The sequence below is a fragment of the Stegastes partitus genome, unplaced genomic scaffold, assembly GCF_000690725.1.
Source record: "Stegastes partitus isolate 25-593 unplaced genomic scaffold, Stegastes_partitus-1.0.2 Scaffold668, whole genome shotgun sequence".
Classification (NCBI taxonomy): domain Eukaryota; kingdom Metazoa; phylum Chordata; class Actinopteri; family Pomacentridae; genus Stegastes; species Stegastes partitus.
Window position 1 is genome coordinate 142,467 of NW_007578399.1, and position 22,154 is coordinate 164,620.

The 22,154-nt window shown below is 41.4% G+C and overlaps 1 protein-coding gene across 3 annotated transcripts in view; it reads right to left on the bottom strand.

Moving 5' to 3' along the window:
• Positions 1–22,154, bottom strand: part of fndc3a (fibronectin type III domain containing 3A) — a 50,151-nt gene that overhangs the window by 22,603 nt on the left and 5,394 nt on the right. For all 3 annotated transcript variants that reach the window (XM_008290358.1, XM_008290356.1, XM_008290357.1), the window contains one exon: positions 8,073–8,148. In XM_008290358.1, coding sequence (XP_008288580.1) covers positions 8,073–8,148 — 76 coding nt within the window. The remainder of the gene's footprint in view (positions 1–8,072; positions 8,149–22,154) is intronic.

The window sequence follows — 22,154 nt, forward strand, 5'->3', positions numbered from 1 at the left end:
AACTTGGCAGACGTGGCGTTGAAATAATGGCAGCAATCCAAGCAAACTGTCAGGTTTAATCAGATGTACAAATGAACCCTCGATTAGATTTGGAGAATAAAGAGAAGCAGAGAAGATAAGCTACACGGAGGCTGTCTGGGTTAAGAGAAAGGTGTAAAAAAAAAAAAAATCAAAGGGAAGCACACAGACAGAGCAGTCTCGTATAGGAGCTTTCAATAAGCTCTCATTGGCAACATGATGAACTGTGGCTCCATAAAGACAGAGCGGGCCTGATTATTAATTAGAGCTAATAAATCGTCTCCATCGACAAATAAAGAGGAGACAGAGGGTGGGCAAGGGAATGCAAGCAGGCTAACAGACACTGGATAATAATTACAGCCAAGCAAGGGAAAGAGGCCAAGTGTTGAATTGTCAATAAAACTGAAAAATAATAATTACAAATTAAAACCACAACCTTGTTTTTAGTGATGTGGCAAATGTTCCCCTATTTGCATTATATGGCACTTTTTTTTTTTGCTTCTATCAATTAACAGGGCAGTAATTTGCAATAAGCGGAGCATTCTATTAGCAAATTAGCGAACCACGCATGTGTACACTCATCCCCCGCCAGGCTGCTTCTCCAAAAACATGCCCGTCAGAATCCAACCACCACCAAACCAGCCACAGACAGACCGACAGAGCAGCAGAAGAGGAAAAGAGGAGACAGCTCTTTGTGTTGATCTGAACCGGAGAGTAAAGGAGAACGCTGCACGGTAAACAACGGAACAATTTAATAAGAAAAGCTACGTCTTTGGTGTCGGTAAACTTTGTCTGAATTGGTAATATGTCGAGGCGCTCACATGGTCTCTGCAACCCCACCGGTATGAATGACGTTTACAGGAGGGGAGGGGAATCGGTAACCTTCATGCTTGTGCTTATTACAGAACATCACACGCTGCTGCTGCTGCTGCTGCTGCTCTAAGCCAGACAAAACCAGAGCAAGACCGGGGCCATGACTACAGGGGCTGGATTTTTTTTTTTTTTTAAATAATGATTTATTTGACTCTGTCCTGGAAAGAAAGATTGCATTTTAAAACCACCGTTTCCTCCAGTAACAAAAATCTGACCTGACAAACCCTGATATGATAATCTCACAAACACAAGAGCGGTCGAGTGGACGTCCTGCTCCGGACATCCCACCCCTGATTAAACTGAAAATGCTGTTTTGAACACCCCTCCCCTCTCATCATATTCTATCATCCTCTTTTCCCTTTCTCCCTCTCCCTTGGTATCAACCAAGCAATGGGAGAATGAGTCACAAGCTCAGATATTCTCAGAGCTACTCACTGCAGAAGCTGTGAATGAACCGTCTGCACGCACATGTTTGTGTACATGTCCTTGGAGTTAGGTGGGGGAGGTGATGAGTATAAAAAGAAAGTGCTAATGTGTCTGATGTGTCTGATGTTTGCCGTCCAATTATGTGAACCATATGTGACGAGGCCGACTTGGGAGAGGGTGCTGTGGGTGAGGAAATGTCCGACCACGCCACCATCGTGAGGATGTTTCAATCTTAAAACTGTGTGACCGTGCCAGGCCATGCGATTTCCAGCTCATTCTCAGTGAAAATAACGTACTGACCAATAGCAGCGCAATACCTGTGGCATCAGCTCCCAGACTAAGAGCTGAGTAAATGGGGGGCGGGAAATGTGGAAAGGGAGGAGGAGGGACAGTGTCAATGAATGCTATTTGAGATAGGATAAATAAAGGAGGTATGTCATTTCTGAAAGTTCATTCTAGTTTTTTTCCAAGTTAAATAAATTGAAATGAAGTGATTCTAGCTTTATTTAGCATCATTTGCATGTAATCCCTTTAAAACTTCTACTGAAAGGAACAAGTCTTGAGTAGGTGACCACATACTAGTTACTTCCAAATTACAATATTTATCTTAAAGTCCTTGTGACAACTACATTCTGGTGCTCAAAACTACACAAGCTAGGGGTAGCTTTGCATCCTAAATGTACAAAATGTTGTTTATTTAGACCAGTATTGTACTTCACAAGTACACGATGGTCCACTAGGGTCAGCATGACGCAAATTTTGTTATCTGATCAAGTCCAAGAGAGTCCCCACTTTGGACGTCCGCATACAGAATACGTCGACACCAATCTCATGCACATGTACAGAACATATCCTCTAATATGACTCCAAAGCAGAATAATTTAAAACTATGAATTGGTTACAGCTGTCCATGTGTGCAAGGACTATAATCAAGACTTCAGAGCTTTAAATTTTTAATTGCTAATGATTTCAAAGCACTCTCATCTAGATTTGACGAGTCATTGTACTTTGCCCATGGAGAGCAGTGAAGAAAATGTTTTGGCACCGTCTACCTAGTGTACTTTAAAGACACCAGTGCAGTCCTTTAAAACTGCTTATCGGATGGTGAAACAGCTTTGCAACCCTCCAGTGCCCACGACTTTCGGACAACTGCTTTTGCAACTTTTCAAAACTAGCAATCGCCTTCCCGCTGGAATCGGGCAGCTGTCCAGGAGGTAAGAATGTAATATGTTATGTGTATTCAAACTGCTTTCTTGAGCTCTTTTTTGCATTTGTTAAACAACTATATGTGGTACTAGACATGCACACAACTGACTCCAGTGTTATGAATGGCAACCCAGAGCAACTATCTTAAAATGTGAGTTGTACCTATGGTGTGTTTTTCCGAGGATATCAAGGCCATAACAGTCTCAAGTGATTCAATTGATTATATGCTTGGACTGATTTCACTCCATTCTGAAAACGCAGACTTGTCACAAACAAATGATGGAAAAGGTCTATTGTAGAGCTTCTTTAAAGTAAATTCTCACGGAAATTCTCTCGAGGAAGACTATACTACTATTGACAGCGTGGATTACCCCTTCGCAACAGTCGGTCGGCTTTCGGCGCAGAGGACATGACAGCCTCAACTCCCTCTGATAGAAAAAAAGAGTAAAAACACCTGCAGCACCGCCAGGGACGAGATGAGGAGTTTCACAGCCATCGCATCAGAGATGACGGACAAGTAGACCAAGGGACCAAACAATCAAACTAACAGCATGGCCACAAACTGCATCGGGGTGATGGAAAGATTCGTGCACACTCTCTTTTTAGCTTTCTGCAAAGATGCCAGAATGGCTGTCTTGCCTTATGCGAAGAAGGCAAATCTCTATCAGGCTCAATAAGCCCAGTGGAACTAGACAGTGCTTTATGCCATCAACCAGAGACTGAATCATCCAAAGTGAGGGTGAATCACCGGCAGGCTAAGTCTGATAAAGAAGGGGATCTAATCAACCCAATGGTCCTGATGCTGACTTGTCTCATCAGTCACTAAGCTTATCAGGTGGCTACAGATGCCAGTGATACAGGCTTCACATCTACCATATAGTGGCAGATGCTGACAAAGGCCAACCTAGGATCACTGGGGGTCTAAGCTGAAACCACGAGGACATGTCCACTTGCATATAGAGCTCTCCTTATGGCAAGGAGGATAGCGAGCAGAAGGATGCTAAATGGCCACTCTAATTAGCTTCCCTCGCTAAAGGTCCCTCCTCCAAGGCAGCTATCAAAAAAAAGGCAAATGCCTTCTATAAACTGCATTTTACGAGATTGTCTGTTCCTATTAAGCAGGCTGTCATGCCCTAACACGTAGCAATTACGCACATCCAGCTGCTAAAAATATATGATTGAATACACAAATTGATGTGGGATAGAGCTAATCCGAAGAAATACGTGCAAACCAGATCCTTCTGGCTTCGTAACTGTCCTGTCAGTGCACACTACGATTACAGATGGAAGCATGCATATGCACAACAGACACCTAAATGAACAGAGATAGACTGTTGATGTGAACACGCAACAAACCAAATCAACCAACCACGTACGCACACATGCACGCAAGCCTGCCTGCCTGCGCGCACGCACACACGCACTCCTCTTCCTCCCTCCTTGCACTGCAAGCGGTGAGTCATCCCTCTATTCACGTCACAGAGAGATGAGTGCACCCTGTGACAGGCCAGTTAGTAGCAGTCACACTGATCTATGTGGCACCTCTCAGCTTCTTGTTTCTCCTCTGATGGAGAAACTATGTATGCTTGTTCCCTATTAGGAAGGTTTACTCGGCTCATAATGGGGGGCTGGTGTGGGAGCTCAGTCAGACAGGAGTAGGGAGAAGAGTCCCTGCTGTGAACAAACTGTGTGATGGCTTCCTGGCTGGGCAGCATCACTTTCCATCATTCCTTTTGCTCCTTTGTCATCTAAATCTGGATTCCTGCGGCGCATTGTCTCATTGTTATTCATACGCGCCACAAGGTATAGACAAAGCTACAGACATACCAGTGTCTTCTAACAGTGAAAAAGTAAACACTGTTCTATACATAGATCATTAAATACACGCTGCAGTGTCGAGTGCCTGCCTCTGCTGGGGTCACAGAGGGTATCAAACATTATTCACTCACAAGCCTTTATTATGTTAGCGTCCTTTATTTTCCTTATTAAATCAAATTCACAATTTAAGAGAGAGAGGAAAAAAAAGGAGTGGGTATGAGCTCACAGAAATGTCAATACAGGGCGGGATGTCCCGTGTAGCAAGCCACAACCAAAGTGAATCATTTTCAGATCAATGTTTTCCCAGGCAACTACAATTTATCATAATCGTTTACAATTATGGCCACACAACTCTACCTCCTAGAACTACTCCCGCAGTCTTCTGCTCACGCTGTCAGCAATGCGTTGGGGCTAGACTTCATTGTGGCTGTCATAAAGGCAGCACAATCACCACCAATTGGGGAAATGGAAATGACTGCCATCAGGGTAAATAAGAATGTGTAACATCTTTCTCAAACGTCACCTTACTGCCTAAACGTATCAACATATCACTCAACACTGTAATTAAACCATAGGTTAATTTTGCTTTATGAGAGATTGTCGGCGCACTGATTACTTAATCATGTGTCAAATTAAAGAGCAGGAGAAGCGTGCTAAAAAAAAAAAAGGAGAAACATACATATATGTAAATAAAGGAGTGACATATACTGACATACTGTAATGTGATGTAATAAAAATCTAGATGAAGCTCAAAGTGGATGTATTTACACCAGAGTAACAGAAAACAAACAAACAAAAAAGCTCATCTCTTTATATACTTTATATAACTCTTTTTTTGCTTGATTACAACGTTAATTAAAGGTTAATGTTCAGGAAATGCAACTATAAAACAGTCATCATGTGACCATATAAACAGTGAAATAGACCTTGTTTGCTATAATCATGCCTCCTGTTTATACCAACTAGAGATCTGTTCCTCATGTGCTTGTAATTCAAAGGACGGGGGACAAAGTCCACAGTTCTTGATCTAAGGAAAACTTTCTTCTACAGCTCAGCAAAAGTAATATGAAGCCGTGGCGGTCTGAGTTTGACAAATTATGTGGATACCTTCCAAAGTTAGTCATTTCAAGTAGGAAAGTCACTTTGTGTTACTTTCCCTCCATCACAGCTTCACAATCTGGAGGATTCAAATAAGGAATTTTGTAATAAAAGCACACATTGGAAGACGCCCGCTTAATATTATTATCGGAGACTACTGAAGCCTCAAATTAACCTCATAAATAAAGTTGATAATAGAGAAACTGTTGGTTTTGCCCCATTGACTTACACTGGAAGTTTGTATGAAAGGGATCTCTTAATGCCATGTGCATGTTAAGTTTAGTAATTGTTAATTGTTAATCAATTAAACGTTGTAAAAAAAAAACATATATTTACCATTAAGGCAGAAGACGAGGGACATGCATATTAGGAAATATACTGTCGATGTGCTGTAGTACCTGGTTGCACCACCAGGTGGAGGCTCTTACTGTTTGATGGCGTTACAGGTGTGTTTGCAGACCCTCTGAAAGGGTGGCATAAAACAAGTGCACCTCCCTGCTGTCTAACTGTGGCAGTTGTGTTGCTGAACTCTGCAGCATAAAGTTGTAAAAAGCCTGTTGGGTTTAGCTAGCTAGCTAGCTAGCTGAAGCTTATGCTAATACTAAATAAGGATTTTTAAATGCGAACATAGGCTGAGATTGGTGCAAACATTCAGGAGCAGCAGGACTTTGATTACATGTGTCTCACAACATTAAAAACTAAAGTAATTATTAAGCGTATTGGTGACACTCTGCTCCAAGTATAAAAATGTTTTAGAGTTGGCAGCAGTACTGACAGAGTTCATGGACTGGAACGGATGATGTACATTATTTGGAGACAGCGGTTCCAGCATCTGGACTAAAGCTAACGACAGTGAACCAATCACTCCATCGTGTAGATCAGGGATGAGGATTAATTTGATATTAAACCATTATGACTGGAGTCCACTATCAAAAGATTTATAGCATTACACGTGATTTACTGTGAAAGACCGCAGCTCTTTTGTTACGTTTAACACTTTGAACTTTGTCAGTCCACTCATTTAATAGCAATTTTAAATCAAGTCATTTTTTTCTATTTAATTTAAAATACAAGTAACCTGTTCACTTTATCTGTCCTTCAAATTTCTAATAAAACCGAACTGAATATCAGTTTTATTCATGTGAACAATTAACTGACTATTTGAATGAAATCCTACAGCCAGCAAAACAATGTACATACTGGCGTGAGAATATTGGCAAAATAACATGTTGTCCTGTTCTTGAAGCAATGTGAATCAGTGGGATCAAGCCATCCATCAGCTCAGCGTCTCTTAAGAAGCATTTCAGTAAAACATGTCTGTAATATTCTCTATAGTGGCTGGAACCATAAGATGCAATTCTGCCACTGAGCAGGCTGAAAGCTTTGAGACATTGACTGCCATCCTGCCATCATTCCTGTAAAGATACGTCACTGCATCCTGGCCAACACCCACCCTTTTCAAAGCACACGATTGCTGGAAATGAAGAGGTTAAGCACTAATCTAGCTCTGTTAATTACATTACATTGACATAATCTGACAAAAATGCACCTTATTCTTACTTACAATTACCAGCCACATTATTACAAACAACTGTGCACATGTTCCAGCAAAACACCTCTGCCATAAATGTGTCCACCTCATTGACATACAATAAAATGAACCGCGACCATGAGCATAAAGTAGAACTACCACAAAAACAAAAATGTAACTGCATTGGATTGCACAGACGGTCTCAATCTTCTATTCAAATAGCATGTACTGCATCCCTCGCTTTCTCTCTGGCATCTTTCTAAATTTCACACAGAAAAACGTTACAGTTCATCTACATTTTGTTAATTAGCCAAACACAAATGGACGGTTAAAAACCCCCTCATCTCAAGTTTTGGAGTGTCTGTGCTTGTGCTCCTGGAAATAAAAATGCAAATTTGTCAAATGTTTTAACACAATCTCTTTGTCCAGGTGTGTAATCTTACAGATGACCAAACTGGCTATCAGAGTTAATGATTCCGAGCAGATTTTGTAGAGGGAAAATAACAAAATGAGTCATGCATAACAGCAGAACAATTTATTGCGCCGAACATCGGTTTGATTATCCCACCACTACCTCCACCGCCGCCACAGAGAAAGCTTTTCAGTCCTGCACCAACCACACAGGTGTTTTTCTTTCTAAATGGTCATTAAAAAGAGGAGAGATCGAAGCTGTGACATGCTGCATGCATTCTTATTTAAGAGGTAATGCTAGAACTTTGGTCAAACAATGTTATTCATGCTGTTGCTTTCAGACAGATCAGATCTTAACCCAACATTTGTTTAGAAAAGGTTTAAAACATGATCAAACCAATCACCTTTTGAAAGGTGTGCATTAAAAACAGATTAGTAAATGTCATTGAAAAAAATGGTTTTGAACATTTATTTAAAGGCTTGAAACGCCAAGGGAGATTTTTACTTTTTTTTTTTTTGTTTTCGCTTTGCGCTACAGAGTTAATGAACAAACACTGCTCAAATACACCCAAATGGCTTATGATTAATATTTTATGATCAACTTATCTTTTACGACTCTATTATGAGAGGACAATCAAAACAAGCATCACACCAACGAGACGAACGTGTCGAAGCAGAGCGGCTGTCTTACCTGTGATACACTGAAACTGACCATCCTCTCGTCGAATAGTGAAGGCCTCACCTGGGTTTACCTGCACCAGGATTACCTGTGGACAAACAAAGAGACCCGTTTCATTCAGTTAATTACGACTGTACAAATCCTACTATTGACTCGCTTTAATGAACTAATAACTGGAACAAGTTGACAAGCGCAGTTTCTGCAAAAATACATAAAAACTCGACAGCTAATCATAGCTAATGATGAGATAATGACTAACACAAATTTATGAAATTGTGTAATTTTCCTGACTGTACATGTGGCATAAAAAGCAATGTGGAAATTTCCATAACACTCAACAGATGTTGTCTACAGATGAAAGGCAAGAAAGGAAACTGTGCAACTGCTATTTCAGTATAGTAAAAAAAAAAAATACATAAAACAGAACAGAAAACAGTCATTAGTCAGTATCTCTAAAAGAGCGATATTAATATTACAGAAGAAAAACTGTCAAATTAATCATAATTTCTCACTAAATTGCTTCTCTCAATACCTGGATTTAATAGAGAGAGAGAGAAGAAAGGCAGTTCATCGTGAAATATCAGGTACACACTGTATCCTACAATGAGTCATGCTGCTTCTGTCATTACAAAAGACTAAACAATTACAGACTGAACGAGAAAAAAAAAACCTAATGGAAAATGTGCAAAGTAAACTTCTGAAACCATTTCAGTTGTTTCTGGCTGTGCTACCTTCTGACAACATCCAAATAAAACGAACAGCGTTACCAATCAGTGCTTCATTCGCTTATTCAACAAGTCAGATAATGTTAATAATAAATGAAGACACTGTGAAACTTCTCCTTTCCGAATCCTCTCAAATCACTCTCTTAACTTATCATTAGAAACTCTAAAACGGCACGTAACTAGGTTTTTGTTGCCTGGCACCGTGTGTGGGCGCTGGTTACCTCACTCTTGTGGAAGTCGCTGTCATAGAATCTACACTCCTCTGGCAAAGGACTCTGGCTATGGCTCTCCTCGAGCACTGAAATCATCAGCACCTCCATCTCTGACACTGCTCCCATTCATGTGCTCAGCAGGGAGAGGAAAGAGCCCTTTGACTGCCACACACAGACTCTCATATGTTCATACAAACCCACACAAGCAGCGTCAGCAGTAAGTGTAGATGATGGTGGTGGGAGGGGCAAGTTAGGTCTAATTGAATCAAAGTCTGGGCACTTCACAGGCGGGTGCATGACTGTTGTTCACTCCCTTCGGTGTGAAGCAAACACCCCTTCTAGGATGATGAATCTCCTCTTTTCCAGTTTCATTTTACAATGGAAATTACAGTTAAAATCAATACTGTGACATTCACTGCACGTTAACAACAACAAACAAACAAACAAACAAAAAAATCAAGAAGGAGGAAATTTTGCTTGCAAAAGATGTGACTGCTACTTACTGTTGCCCGCATTGCTTTTTCTCATTCAAGCGTCACTATTCACGCAGTCACAGAGAGGAAAAGATGCTCCAGGGTCCACCAGACCCTCCACCACTTCACCCAACCCTCATGAGAAATCACATGACCTGCGATGCTAACACATCTGGCTGGGCTGGTCTTTTTACACCCTCCACTTCCATCAACTCCTGCATAAAGTCCAGGAAGAAACTGACAAGATGCAAGGAGAGTAGCAGTGTGGGGCTTGGTCTCGTGCACCGGACGTAGCCTTCACAGAAAGTGTGCCGTGAATCTCATGTTTGCTTAGCCTGGTTCAGCCGCATCTGCTCCAATAGCAGCGCTCTCTGCAGCAGGCGGCTTGTTCACTCTTGCCTCTGGCTCCAGTGCAGCCTCCCTACCGTCAGTATCCACAGCAACCCCTTCAACAAATAAGCCACAGCGATGTCCGCGCCAAACCTTCACAGAAGGGATTGAAACCTTATCAGCAGTGGCCACTCTCCGGAAAAGGAGGCAGATGAGTCCAAGAAAACAGGACCAAAAAAAAAAAACGAGAAGAGACTTTGGATGATGCCTCAGTTTGCTATTCAGTTTCCTCCTTGCCTCTGTCACTGACTGTGTGCCAGCTCAGTTAACGCCTGCTGTGCTCCTTAATATGGTTAATTTCAATAGCATTCCATCAGGGTGTGATCATAGCACAGCTGAGCCGGCAAAGGTATACGGGGTCCATAGCATGGGGAGTCCTTTGTTCTGTCTTTTTCACAACAACAACAATGGCGTGAGGGAGCTCAGCGACCCACGCAGCTTCTGAGGCTGACATATACGACTACGCTACAGTCCCTCTCCCTCCCTCCCTGCCTTCTCTCCCTCCCCCTCATACTCTCTCTGGCTCCCTCTCCCATTCACAGAGCAACATGCCATACATCCTCTCTTAATACTCCGATCAATGTGAGAGGAGATGAGGTGGTGGGAGTTCAATTGCAGAGCTCCGGCGTTGGTGACAATTGCAGCCTCGAGTTCTCTACCGTCTTCCAAGATCACAAAGCGGCACGCTGACAGTCACAACAGAGACAGTATTTGTACAGCGACACAATAAACACAGCTTCCAAGTACTCGCTGCTTCTGTAACATCTGTCCTCATTTATTCTAAATGGATCATTCCTTAAAGCGACAGTGCTGATCACTTGATCAGCATGTGTCAAGTTAACAGATAGGCTTTGTCACCGATACTGCACAAAGGGTACATTAAAATCCTCCACAAAATTAAATCCTACGGTTTCTTTTAGTCTTTTTAAAATGGAGAAGAAAAAAAACCCAACAACCTGGATTTAAGGAATTACACAAAATAGCTGCAAGCACAAATCATTAGGGCTCAAGTATAATAGGCTTATGAAGTAAGACGACTTCAGGGAAATATGAAGTAAAATTAATTTGGGAAGAGGAATGGAAAGAAAAAGAAACTCGACAGGTTACACAGCAGAAACACTATTAAGAGGCTAAATTTCAGCATTGATCAAATCAACAATCTGTTAAATTCACCAGGTTGACAATCTCTTGAATTATGGATTTTTTTTCCTTCGAGTGCAAGCAGTTATGGAACAAAGCACAAAGTAAATCTGCACTGTGACCCTCCGCTTGTTTGGTTATATAAAAAACATGTTGCAATCAACCAAATGTGGACTTTTCAGACTTTCTTGGAAGGGCTGTATGCCAGCGTGACAGAAAATAATTAGAATAAATGCCAGCTAATCTGACGGCATTGGTGCATCAGCTCCAGCCATTCTGCTTATCCAACTATAGACGTTAGAGATAGCTTTCAGTAGCCTCAGCATCGAAAAAGAAAGTGAAACAAAACAGAAATAATTACCTCCCCACTGCCAAAACAAGCAACCGGATGCAATGCCTGTGTTGTTAAGACACAGTTCTATCACAATAGTTTGAGGTTATTGTTACGGACAGGTATTTAAGACATTTTTTATCATTAGTTTATGCTTACGTGATAAATACTCTCTCTATTAGTTTTGGATTAAACAGAATAAAATCCCCAGAACTGCCTCATAATTACTGATGGGAAGTTCGGTTCTTTTCAAAGAGTCGGCTCTTGTGGCACGGCTCCCAAAGAAGAGCCGACTCTTTCAGGTCCCAAACGGCTCTCAATTTATCATCATCTGTAGCCTCATATTTTAGCCCAACTTGGCAAATATGAATGCTTTGTGTGTTGATATTTAGTTTGAATTTAGTGTTTTTTATGAGAAGCCTTATAATGGCCTAATTTTGTGTATCTTTATGTTACAAAAGCAGGCATTCTTACTTTGTTTAATATTGTAATCAAACTTTTAATCTTAATTTAACATGAAAACAAATAAACACTGCAAACAAACCCACAGAACAGAACCAGAACAAAACTCAGTTCAGACATCAAACAGTATGTCCTTAGTGCAGGTTTGCATTCAAAAAAATTAAATGTCTCAGCTTTACTGGGCTGATGCGGTTTCTCTTCTCGGTTAGTATCTGCCCTGTTTTGTGAAGGCTCTCTCAGAGGGAACAGATGTTGTCTCCCCTCCATCACCTTCACCAGGTGGGGGAAGACTGAGGCCTTGACCTGCCACCAGCTCAGTGGGTCTCCTGCTCTTTGGATGAGGGGCTCCTCATGATAGCATTGCATCTCCATTAGCTGTGGCACTAAATCCTCACATGTGATTGGCCACAAGGCCGCCATGCTGCCAATCAGAACAAAGTTCTGCCCGGAGCTGAGCTGAGCCACTGAGCAGCAAAAAAAAGTCGGGAGCCGGCTCTCATTTGATGGGAGTTGGCTCTTCTGATTCACTCTCGGCTCTTAGAGAAAAATGACACCGAACAAGATGAATAACTTTTTAGATACGTCGGGTTCCTCTTCTGATAACACGACTTAAACAAACTTAGCGCTCAACACTGAACTTGCTGATAGTAACAGACTTGATCTACATAGTACTTTTATACTTTTGACTTCTACATTTACTCTTGTCTTGTTATTATGACGTACCAGCCTCATTCACCACGGCAAATTCCTCGTGTGTGCAAGCTCACTCGGCAATAAAAAGCTTTCTGATTCTGAGCGTGTGACTGAATGTTTCGCAGGGATGCAAATTTTGAACTCTTTCCTTAACCAATATTCAAGTTAACAATGAATCATCCATTAATCGCTGAAATGAATGAAGTACAGTGAGCGTTTTACTGATGAAACAGTTTTAAACCTTTGACACTTAATGTTGGCCGCGGAACGGGAACAGTTCTATTGGGAATTTCAATAACACATAAAGTCAACAGCAGGTTAATTGAACTATAAATTAAACAGCAAAAAATAATTACTTCAATTAAAATTTTTAATCAATGACAAAATCCAAAGTATTAAACACAGCGAAAGGGCGGCAGTGTTTCACGGTAAATAACCTGTGGTGTTATTAATCTCTTGACGGCGGACCTGAGTCATAATGGTTTTATATCAAAATAATCCACATAGCGGATCTTAATGATGGAGTGATGGGTTTACCATTGTTAGCATTCTCCTTGCTGCTGGAAAAAGCTGCTCAGCTAGAGCAGACGTCCCCAAATAGAGTCGAATCACCTTTATAAGTCCAGAAAATCTGTGAGTGATTCCAGCCAACTCTGAAACATCTCATACTCAGAGCAGGTTTAATGTTGCTCGAGTCCTGCTGCAGCCTGTGTTCAAAAGCTACATTTAACATTAGCATGAGCCTCAGGTAAACGGCTAAACTAGATGTACACCAGGCATCTTTCATCAACACGACGACCACAGCGGTGCACTCATTTTATGCGACCCTTTCAGTCTCCATCTTATTAAAATGGAAGCGGCTCCCCCAGTGGCACAATGAGGTACTACAGCAAACATCAAACACTGACATGCGCGTCCCTCGGCTTCTGTTTTCTTGGATTTTTAAATTGATGACAATTAATTGATTAACAATTAATCAACACTATCCCTAAAGGCAGGTTACTATCGCAGACCAACTGTGTCGCGACTTTATTTGTCCGTGGATAAACTCTGAAAAAGTAGCAGTATACTGCAAAGGTTACTTTTCACACAGATGACTAAGCACTGTAATGTGCAGTGGTTTCCTGGTCACATTCACCACAGGGATGCTTTTTTTTTTTTTAACCCAACACTCAATGGAAGAAACCATGCGGTGAGAGGAACAATGAAAATCAGACACACTGCCACGGATTTACAGAACACTGTGTCCAAAGGTGAGAAAATATATCTTGTTCCCACCGCTGTAAAGATTTACATCCAGGTACGAGTCCTATGCAAAGAGAGCGAGGATCAGTTAGCACACGCTGTCACACAGGTGGCCGCTGCTGTGTTTTATTACCCAGGAGAACGGGCCTGCTCTGTGCGTTCATGGCTGTTAGCTCTGACGTTTTTCGGCCGTCGGTGACTCAGAGTTCGGGTTTCTCACTATTTGTTCCTCTTAATTGTTTACTGTGCGTTGATGTGACATAGCAGCTGGGTGGACAGGAAGCAGGAGCCAAATGACACAGGGAAAATCCTGCCAGAGTCGGAACTGGCCAGGAACTAACGCAGTCTCCCTGCAGCTGATGGCATACACTTGCGTGTGCAATGGTGATTCAAAGCAATTTAATGATCCTCCACCCTCCAAGATACCCTGGAAACGATGCATAAGTGGATAGCAGGATATAAAAAGACAGGTTAAAAAAAAAAGGGCGGGCGGCGGGCGGGGGGGGGGAGAGAAGAGTCGCTCATGCTGTTGCATGTTCTAGTAAATAATCATCTCCTAAGTAGTATTATGTCAGAGAAGATAATTAGGTATACGTATTTATCAGAGCAACCACAAAATGTTATCAAAGCACACAGTCAATCAGATGCTTCCATGTATTACCTGAAATCTGAGTCACACAGTATTTTCCACTGGCTTCCTATTTGGTATGTTAATTAGCTTCATGTTTCCACTTAACGTCACAGCATATTTCTATCAAATCATGAACAGCAAACAACCGCTACTGACTCATAGTGACTTTGGGCGTTGCATCATGCAACGATATAAGTGAATATAGTTCTAATAGCCTACAGAGCTATCCAGTACTAATTACTTGGACCGGTCTTGCTGAGTTTAGCAGCACAAAATGACCAGACTGCCAGTTATTTCTAGCTACAAATCATTCTTTTGTTGGCCAGGTTCCCTGATGCAATAAATTCATTTTATTTAAAAAAGTCCCTTTTCCCTCAGTAAATGGATGCTTGTAACTTTCAAAGGGGGTTAATGGCCCAAAATTTAAAAACTCCACATTTTCCAATTTATTTTGAACCTAAAACATTTGAAAAAAGTCTTACTCATCACAATTCTCATAATAAATGACGGCAACAGTAATGCAACACATCAATAATATGAAATATTTCCAATAAGAAAACTGCAAAATTATAAACTGAAACTAAAAGTTAAATGCCAGGAGTGCAATCTCAGCTTCACAACTTTGCAAGGAAGGAAATGATTGTTAAGAAAGGACAACATTAAGGATTCATGATATCCCTTTATACAAGAACAAAAGTCAAAAAACTCAAACTTCATTTACCATTTTAACTTTTCCCACTAACTATTCAACCACTAACAAGAAAGTGTGTAAAAGCACAACCTCTGCTCGTTCAGTACACCTAGACTTTCTCAGTGTCTTAACGTCTTTATTAATTAGATCAGAATTAATTTAGCCGATCTTTAAATAAGATTTATTTTTGAGTCAATCGAGGACTGAAGTCTTTCCAGTATTGATACGGGGGTATGGTTAGGATTACTTTCCTTCTAAATGCTAAATCAGAACCCCCCCAAAAACCAAAGGAAGTCACTGGTAAGGGCATTTTACTCAAGAGTTTGCCTACATTTGGTTAAGGCCTTTCCATTAACATATTATATTAAAGAAATAACCGATGCAGCCACCATCCTGCTTCACTGTGGCGCTGGTGTTAGATAGGTGACAGGCTGTGGCGGTGCAGATCTTCACCGAAGCTGAATTTTGGATAAATCACGACCACATTATTTTTTTTCCATTCACGCCCTGTGAAAATTTCACATGAATTTCTGTAACTTCAGGCATGCTGTAATGTGCTTTTTTTTTTTTTTTTTTCTCCCTCCTCAGGAGCTCATTCCATCTGGCTCCTCTACCACATAGCCCACACTTGTGAAGTGCTGTACTGAGTGTAGTCCTTCCAGAGGAATCTCTCATCAGAGTGAAAGTACTTTGTACTTGTGTCAGAACAGTCCTTGGATTCAGGGTCAGCTTCCTGGCCACGGTCATTCCGGCGTGGTCACTCGGTTTGGTCGACCTGCTCCGTCTAAAGTCCATGTACTTTCCCATTTGGGCCTTTTTTTTTTTTTTTTTAAATGATGAAGAATATTGTGTTCCTCCTGAATTTCCAAAACATTAAAATTCATGTTTTGTTCTCTTTTACTGCGCCTGTAATTTACCTCCTTCCAGCCAGTCAGTGTTTGAGGAAAGTCTTACTTTAAATTTCAGAAATTGAAACTTAAAAATTCAACTTAGTAATTTTAGTGTAATAGCCACAAACATGATATGAACACATTTTTAAGATTGCAGCTGAGAGTAAGCCTTATAAACGCCCCTTATAAATGTATGCCTACTCTACTACTATTACATAAAGCACCACCTCCAAACATTCTGCTGTTTTCTGTTTACTTAACGATACAACTGTTCAGTATAATATAACTGAACAATATTAAACATAATGGTATCGTTTGATGTACTGCACCAGAGTCTGCTTACGGTTTTTCATGCACATCTTGTTTAACTGCAGTAATTAATTCTTCACTGCACGATATCTTTTGCTCCTGCTTTGCACTACTACAGTTATTTTTATTTACTTTTAGTTTATATTTTTTATCTTGTACCTCACTGTACATTTATTGTTGCACCAACCCACCAGAACAAATTCCTCGTATTGTGCAAACTATACCTGGCAATAAATCTGTTTCTGATTCTAATTATTACAATAACTGTTTCAATAGGTGCAGATTTTCCCGTCGTAGTAGATTTTATCTGTGGCCGCAGCCGACAGGCCTGAGTTTAAGTTTAACAAATATCCAAATGTTGTGTGCCATTTCTTGCTGCCCCAGAAAAAGGGAATAAAAGGCCCAGTTTATGCAACGTTATAACGTCATCGCTGCACTTTCGGTCTGGGCAGTAAAGGCTAGTTACCAGCTACAAACGAGGGTGGAGCAGACTCAGCCTGAAAACAGATGTCTCCCTACTGCGGCTACAATCAGGAGATAGAAAAAGACTCCTTTATACATCTGCAAATAACTTAATTGAAGAGTTGCACCTCCGAGATTGTGTTAAGAACAAAGTGCTGATTGACTACCTCACAGACTTGAATGCATCTTGCAGCACATTTGTGCAGAGGTGTTCATTACACTAAGCATTTGTGAATTCCAGATTGATTCTATTCAGGAATTTGGCCAACCGTTTTCTCTGTGAGGGGAAAAGCCAACAACAATCCGTCCTCTCGCACATGTTTTGATCCAGAGTGTGAACGGAGAGGAGAGACCATTCACAGATGGGTCTGTTGACTGTGTTAGTGAGTGAGATAGAGAGAGCAAAAGCGGGGCACAAGCTCTATAATGAAAGCTAATTTTAGCCCTTTTAAATAACAACAAGAGAAAAAGAAAGGAAATATCTAAATGTGGTGGTCAATATGGATATCGGCCACCATAAATTAATCAGTGTGTGGCAAACGCAGCCACTGGTTAAATGATTGCACTGTTCTTTAGGACAGATGAAGAAATAAAAACAGGTTACCAAATATACCTTGTGGCCCTGAATATACCTGGGCGTCCTGCCCAAGTAAAGTCTAAATGTGGGAAACACTAAAGTGTCACTGGCTGTTTGTATGAGCGTGGGGCGAAGCTTTTCACACGGGGAGGACAGTGGAGCGAAATCAGAGCAGAAAGGCCACAGTGCAGACAATAAAACGGACTTAAGTTTACCCAAGTCGATGACAACAATGCTCATTATCCATAAGTGCAACAAAATCCGCCAGTGAGGGAGAGAGTAATTTATCAAACACCCGTTAAGCAAGCAGAACAAAAACTTCTAGAAGTGCTACGTCTGCAAGCGCTCTGCCCGCAGTCAACTTCTTGTGCCCTCTCAGTCCACCGCCACTATGTTTTTACACAGCGATACGCAGCTCATTATGCTGACAGCAAAGTGCCCAAAAAATAAACAATAATTGTATGGAACAGCAAAATCGGATTAAATATGCATCTTAAAAGTAGTTGAAAGCTTGCAGACAGCGAGGCAGAGACCAACCCTCCTCCTCTCTATCAGAAGTGACTGTCAGGCAGTGAGTCTGTTCACATCCGCAGCAGAGGGAGGATGACAAGGGAGAGGATGAATGATGCCACGAGTCTGCTGGCCAGTTTATTGAAAAAGCCTCCAGAACGGGGCCAAATCACTGTCTAACGCAGGAGTATGAGAAGTCGTTTTCATAGTTTTTATAGCATATACAAGCTGGTCAGCAAGGAGATGATGTCTGGTATTCATTATGACGCATTAAAAAATATTCAGGATCAGCCACAATAAACAGTTAATCATCCTTCGTTGTCATCAGTCCAGAAATTTCACATCGATTCACCACGAGGACTCGTGTCTGCTGTGAATACTTGGTGCAGTGAGGTTTGGTTTGTCTTACTGGCTCAGAAGAAAGTGTCCTAAACACAGCTGAGTCACGCACTGTCCGCCTCCTCACAATAGTTGACAAATAGTGGGCTCACCCCCATCTTCACAGATGATTCAGTAGCTGACCAGGAGCCGAGCAGAGTGGGTTGCATTTTTGTCACAACATCTCAAGCCCTCTGGCAACTTGTGAGGGGCACATGTCCAAGGCCCTGTCTCCTGTGTCTAAGCTATAGCATACAAGGCCAGCACTGAAGACAGCTGAATTGAGAGTGAGGTCTCACTATCCCACAGAAACATTAGCCCACGCATGACACGTAGCCACAAGCAGACCACACACTCACGGCTGTGTGTTCCTTGTTCATTTTGTGTTGTTACTATTTAATGCCCAGTGCTTTTACACACCACCAGGGCAAGCCGTAGGTTTTCTGATTTCTAAATCTCATGTTGAAGAAACAGGACTACGTTTGAATTAGAATATCAGTGAAAGTCAAAGCAAAAAAAACCTTCATTCACTGTTCTTTCTTAGCCATCCCTCAAATGTGCTCTGGTGTTTTGAAAGATCTTGTAAATTATATGTATTTCCCAAAAGGTTGGATGATTACTTGGAGAGTTGTTTTTATTTTTTTTTACAGAAATTGCACAGCAACAAGTCTGGACCAAGGAGTGATACTAATCCCTCACAATCTGTCAGGTTACAAACACGGTCCTAAAACCCATCAAAACAGAGGAACATAAAAACACAAGCACAAAGAGCATACAAACATTAAATGGCAGGTCTAATGAAAAGGAGTAATGAACAAAATGGGAGAAAATATACATATCCATCAGTACAGTCAACAGCTAAGTACATAAGCCATTAGCTAGGCTTAAACATTGACAGAAACAGACTGATTCATCTGTTACCAATTTAGCTACAAACCAAACGGCAAGAGCAGGAAAAAAAAAAAACCAAAGAGGGGGAGGGGAGTTTAAATGGAAGGAAGCAGTGAATCATACTGTAGCCAAAGTCATCTCTTAAAAGGAATCATCTCAGGTAATGACCCCAAGACAACAGCTTCCTCTCTGACTCAGAATAATTGGTCCAATAGAGCGTTAATACCAAGCCAAGGCTGGGATATAAAAAAAAAAAAAAATCAAGAACAAAGAATGAAGTGTCCTTGCAGCTTCTCTAACTAAAGGTCAGAAACAGAGGGGTCAGCCATCGCTGTGAATCGTCTTCACTGTCACCATAGTCCTGCCTCACTCTGTCAGGGCCCAGACCCCTCCAGTGGTTCCTGCTCCTCACTCTGCAGCTGTCATGATATTTATGCACCTCCTCAGACACCAAAAACACACACATTTCATTCGCAGCGTCGCTCGGGCAACAATGCTTGGAAATCCCCACATCAAACATCGCGAAAAGGTGGCATTCACAGGTCAGTTTCACAGGTGCTCAGGGATCAGGCTCTGACGCCACAAAATCAAGCGCATTAAATCTCCCGTGCCATGTGCGCTCTCCGCAAGGTATTAAAAAGTCCCTTAATCGGAGAAAGCACTGTATGCAGCGTGGGCTCCCACTGAGCGTATGAACACAGCTTAAAGGTTAATACAATGAAAAGGTTAATACAATAAAAATTGCAGACGCTGTCAAGATAGGCGTGCAAAGAGAAATTGATTTGTCTGAGGAAATTGATGTAAGAGTCAAAGATATGGCTGCATTAACTGAAAACCGAGAACCAAATCAATACCGACATCAAAACCTAGTAAAGACAAATGCAACTAGTTGCTGTGCTCCGGGGACTCGAGTATATACGCCTGTGTGTGACCCAACACTCTGCTGCTCTTAAAAGATACCAGAGGAACACCGTGAACCGGAGAGATCTATTCTTTATTATCCTGCCTTAAGTATCGATTTGAGCATCACCTACAGGGAAAGTCAGCCTGACACAAACCTGCTGCTGCTGGCATTAGAAAACCACACCCAACTTCTTTTTCTTTTTTTTTTTTTATCTTGAGAAGCAATGAGCCATTTTATTTGCAAGAACATGCACCCGTACAGCACTGTCGAAAATGACGGACGTGTGGAAAATACTGACCTTGAAAATGCACCGCACGATATCCATTTCTGTAATCATTTCAGTGAAAAATACTTGCATAATGGATGCTGCCCAAAAGGTCGCCCTGTGCATCACTCCCCATTGTTCGCTCTTGTTGGTGTGGCTGCAGACCTAATTTCTTTCAACTCTGAGTGCATCATACTTGAAATAAAATACTCCCTGGTATTGGTTTCCCCTACTCTGCCAGTCATAATATTGGTTTTGTAGCATCAACTACTCAAACCTGATCATTTTACTTAATGCAATGTAAAAAAGAAAGACCTACTTGCTTTAAAACAAAAACTACATTCAATGTTTTAAATAGCTTCTACTTCAGCTTCTGTTGATGAATTAATTATAGATAAAAAAACATATAACACTTTAGCTCAGCAACAATAAACCTTTTACAGATCATGTATCTTGGTGAAATGCCTGAGAGGGACACACAAATATGTTTCAAAAGCACAAATACTTGTTATTCCTATTTCAGCTATCATGAACATGCCGTGTCTCAAATTGGTTTGAGCAGCAGGGTGGTAATGGAGTAAGCCGGGTAGTAACAGCAGCGTTTTATTCTCTTAGCTCTCATAACAGTGTAAACAGTGACATGGGACGTGTTCAGGCAATCGGGTAGCCTTTGTGGGAGGCGGTACGGTAACTGAATTCCATGAGAACGCCGCCTTCGCAGCCCAACGCGACCGGCAAAATTTGATCTCTACGTGAACAAAGCCCGATTCAGGTGAGGGTTTTTCCACTGTGGAAAACGGCGGAGATGGGCGGAAAGCCGTGTTTAGAGCGCAGTGCTAATATTAGCAAGTCTTATCAGGACAAACTGCGTAAGACGGAGGAAATGGCTGCAAAGATGTCGCTGTGGGTTCCACGCTATCCCCCAGGAAGTCAAGGAAACTTAAACAAATCGAACTGCTGACCATCAAAATGACAGGGAAATCACCCAGGCTTGTCAGAGCCGCTCAGTCTAACTGTGACACTGACAAGAGATGATGGGGGGGGGGGGGATAGCAACCTATATCCTGTGCACAAAAGGCAAAACTGCCATCAAAACCGAGAGGGCTATGGTTCATAAGTTGCAGGCACCTGTTGCTTATGATATATGTTGTATGTGCAACTGCAAATTTGGTTTGTTTCAGTACTTAGTTAAGTAAGAACTGTAACTGCATCTTGAGTTTAGAATCTGAAAGAAGCCTCCAAGCATATCAGGCTCACAAGCAGCAGATTTAAATGTATCAGAAAACAGTTTTAAGTCACAGCAACATAACGTGAAACAACTTTTTTTTTTTTCCTTAAACGCAGCATGTTGTCATCTTGATTATTTCTTTACTTTAGTAAGTTAAGGCAAAAGGTAAACATACAATAAATGCATAGAACATTTAAACTAATTGACACAGTGACATCGTGTTTTTTTTAATAAAATAACTGTACATGCACTTTTTGGATTTATTATCGCCTGACACACATGACACTGATATACGAGCCTCTGCTGGACCACATCCAGCCCAATATCATATTAGTGCTTCCCTGCTGTGCTCGTCAGACTATACACTGTGCCGCTGCCTTGAGCACCCCACTAAGTACTAAAGTGCCTCGAGTGCACCAGGTAAAATTTCTCAGTTTCACGCTCATGTATGTAGTGTGTCTAAAGTCAGTAATAATCCTGGCTTTGCAAAGCACTCCAGTGTTTTGCATACAATAGCACAAATATTTCTGATAAGCACACCAAAAAAAAAAAGCCAACCCGTGCAATTATAACTGTTTTTCCACATGGCAGGCTGAACTGCACGGGGTCAAAGACACAAAAGTTCGACAACTGCACGTACCGACAACAGACAGAGTAAGTCAGAAGCACCGTTTCTGACAAATCCCC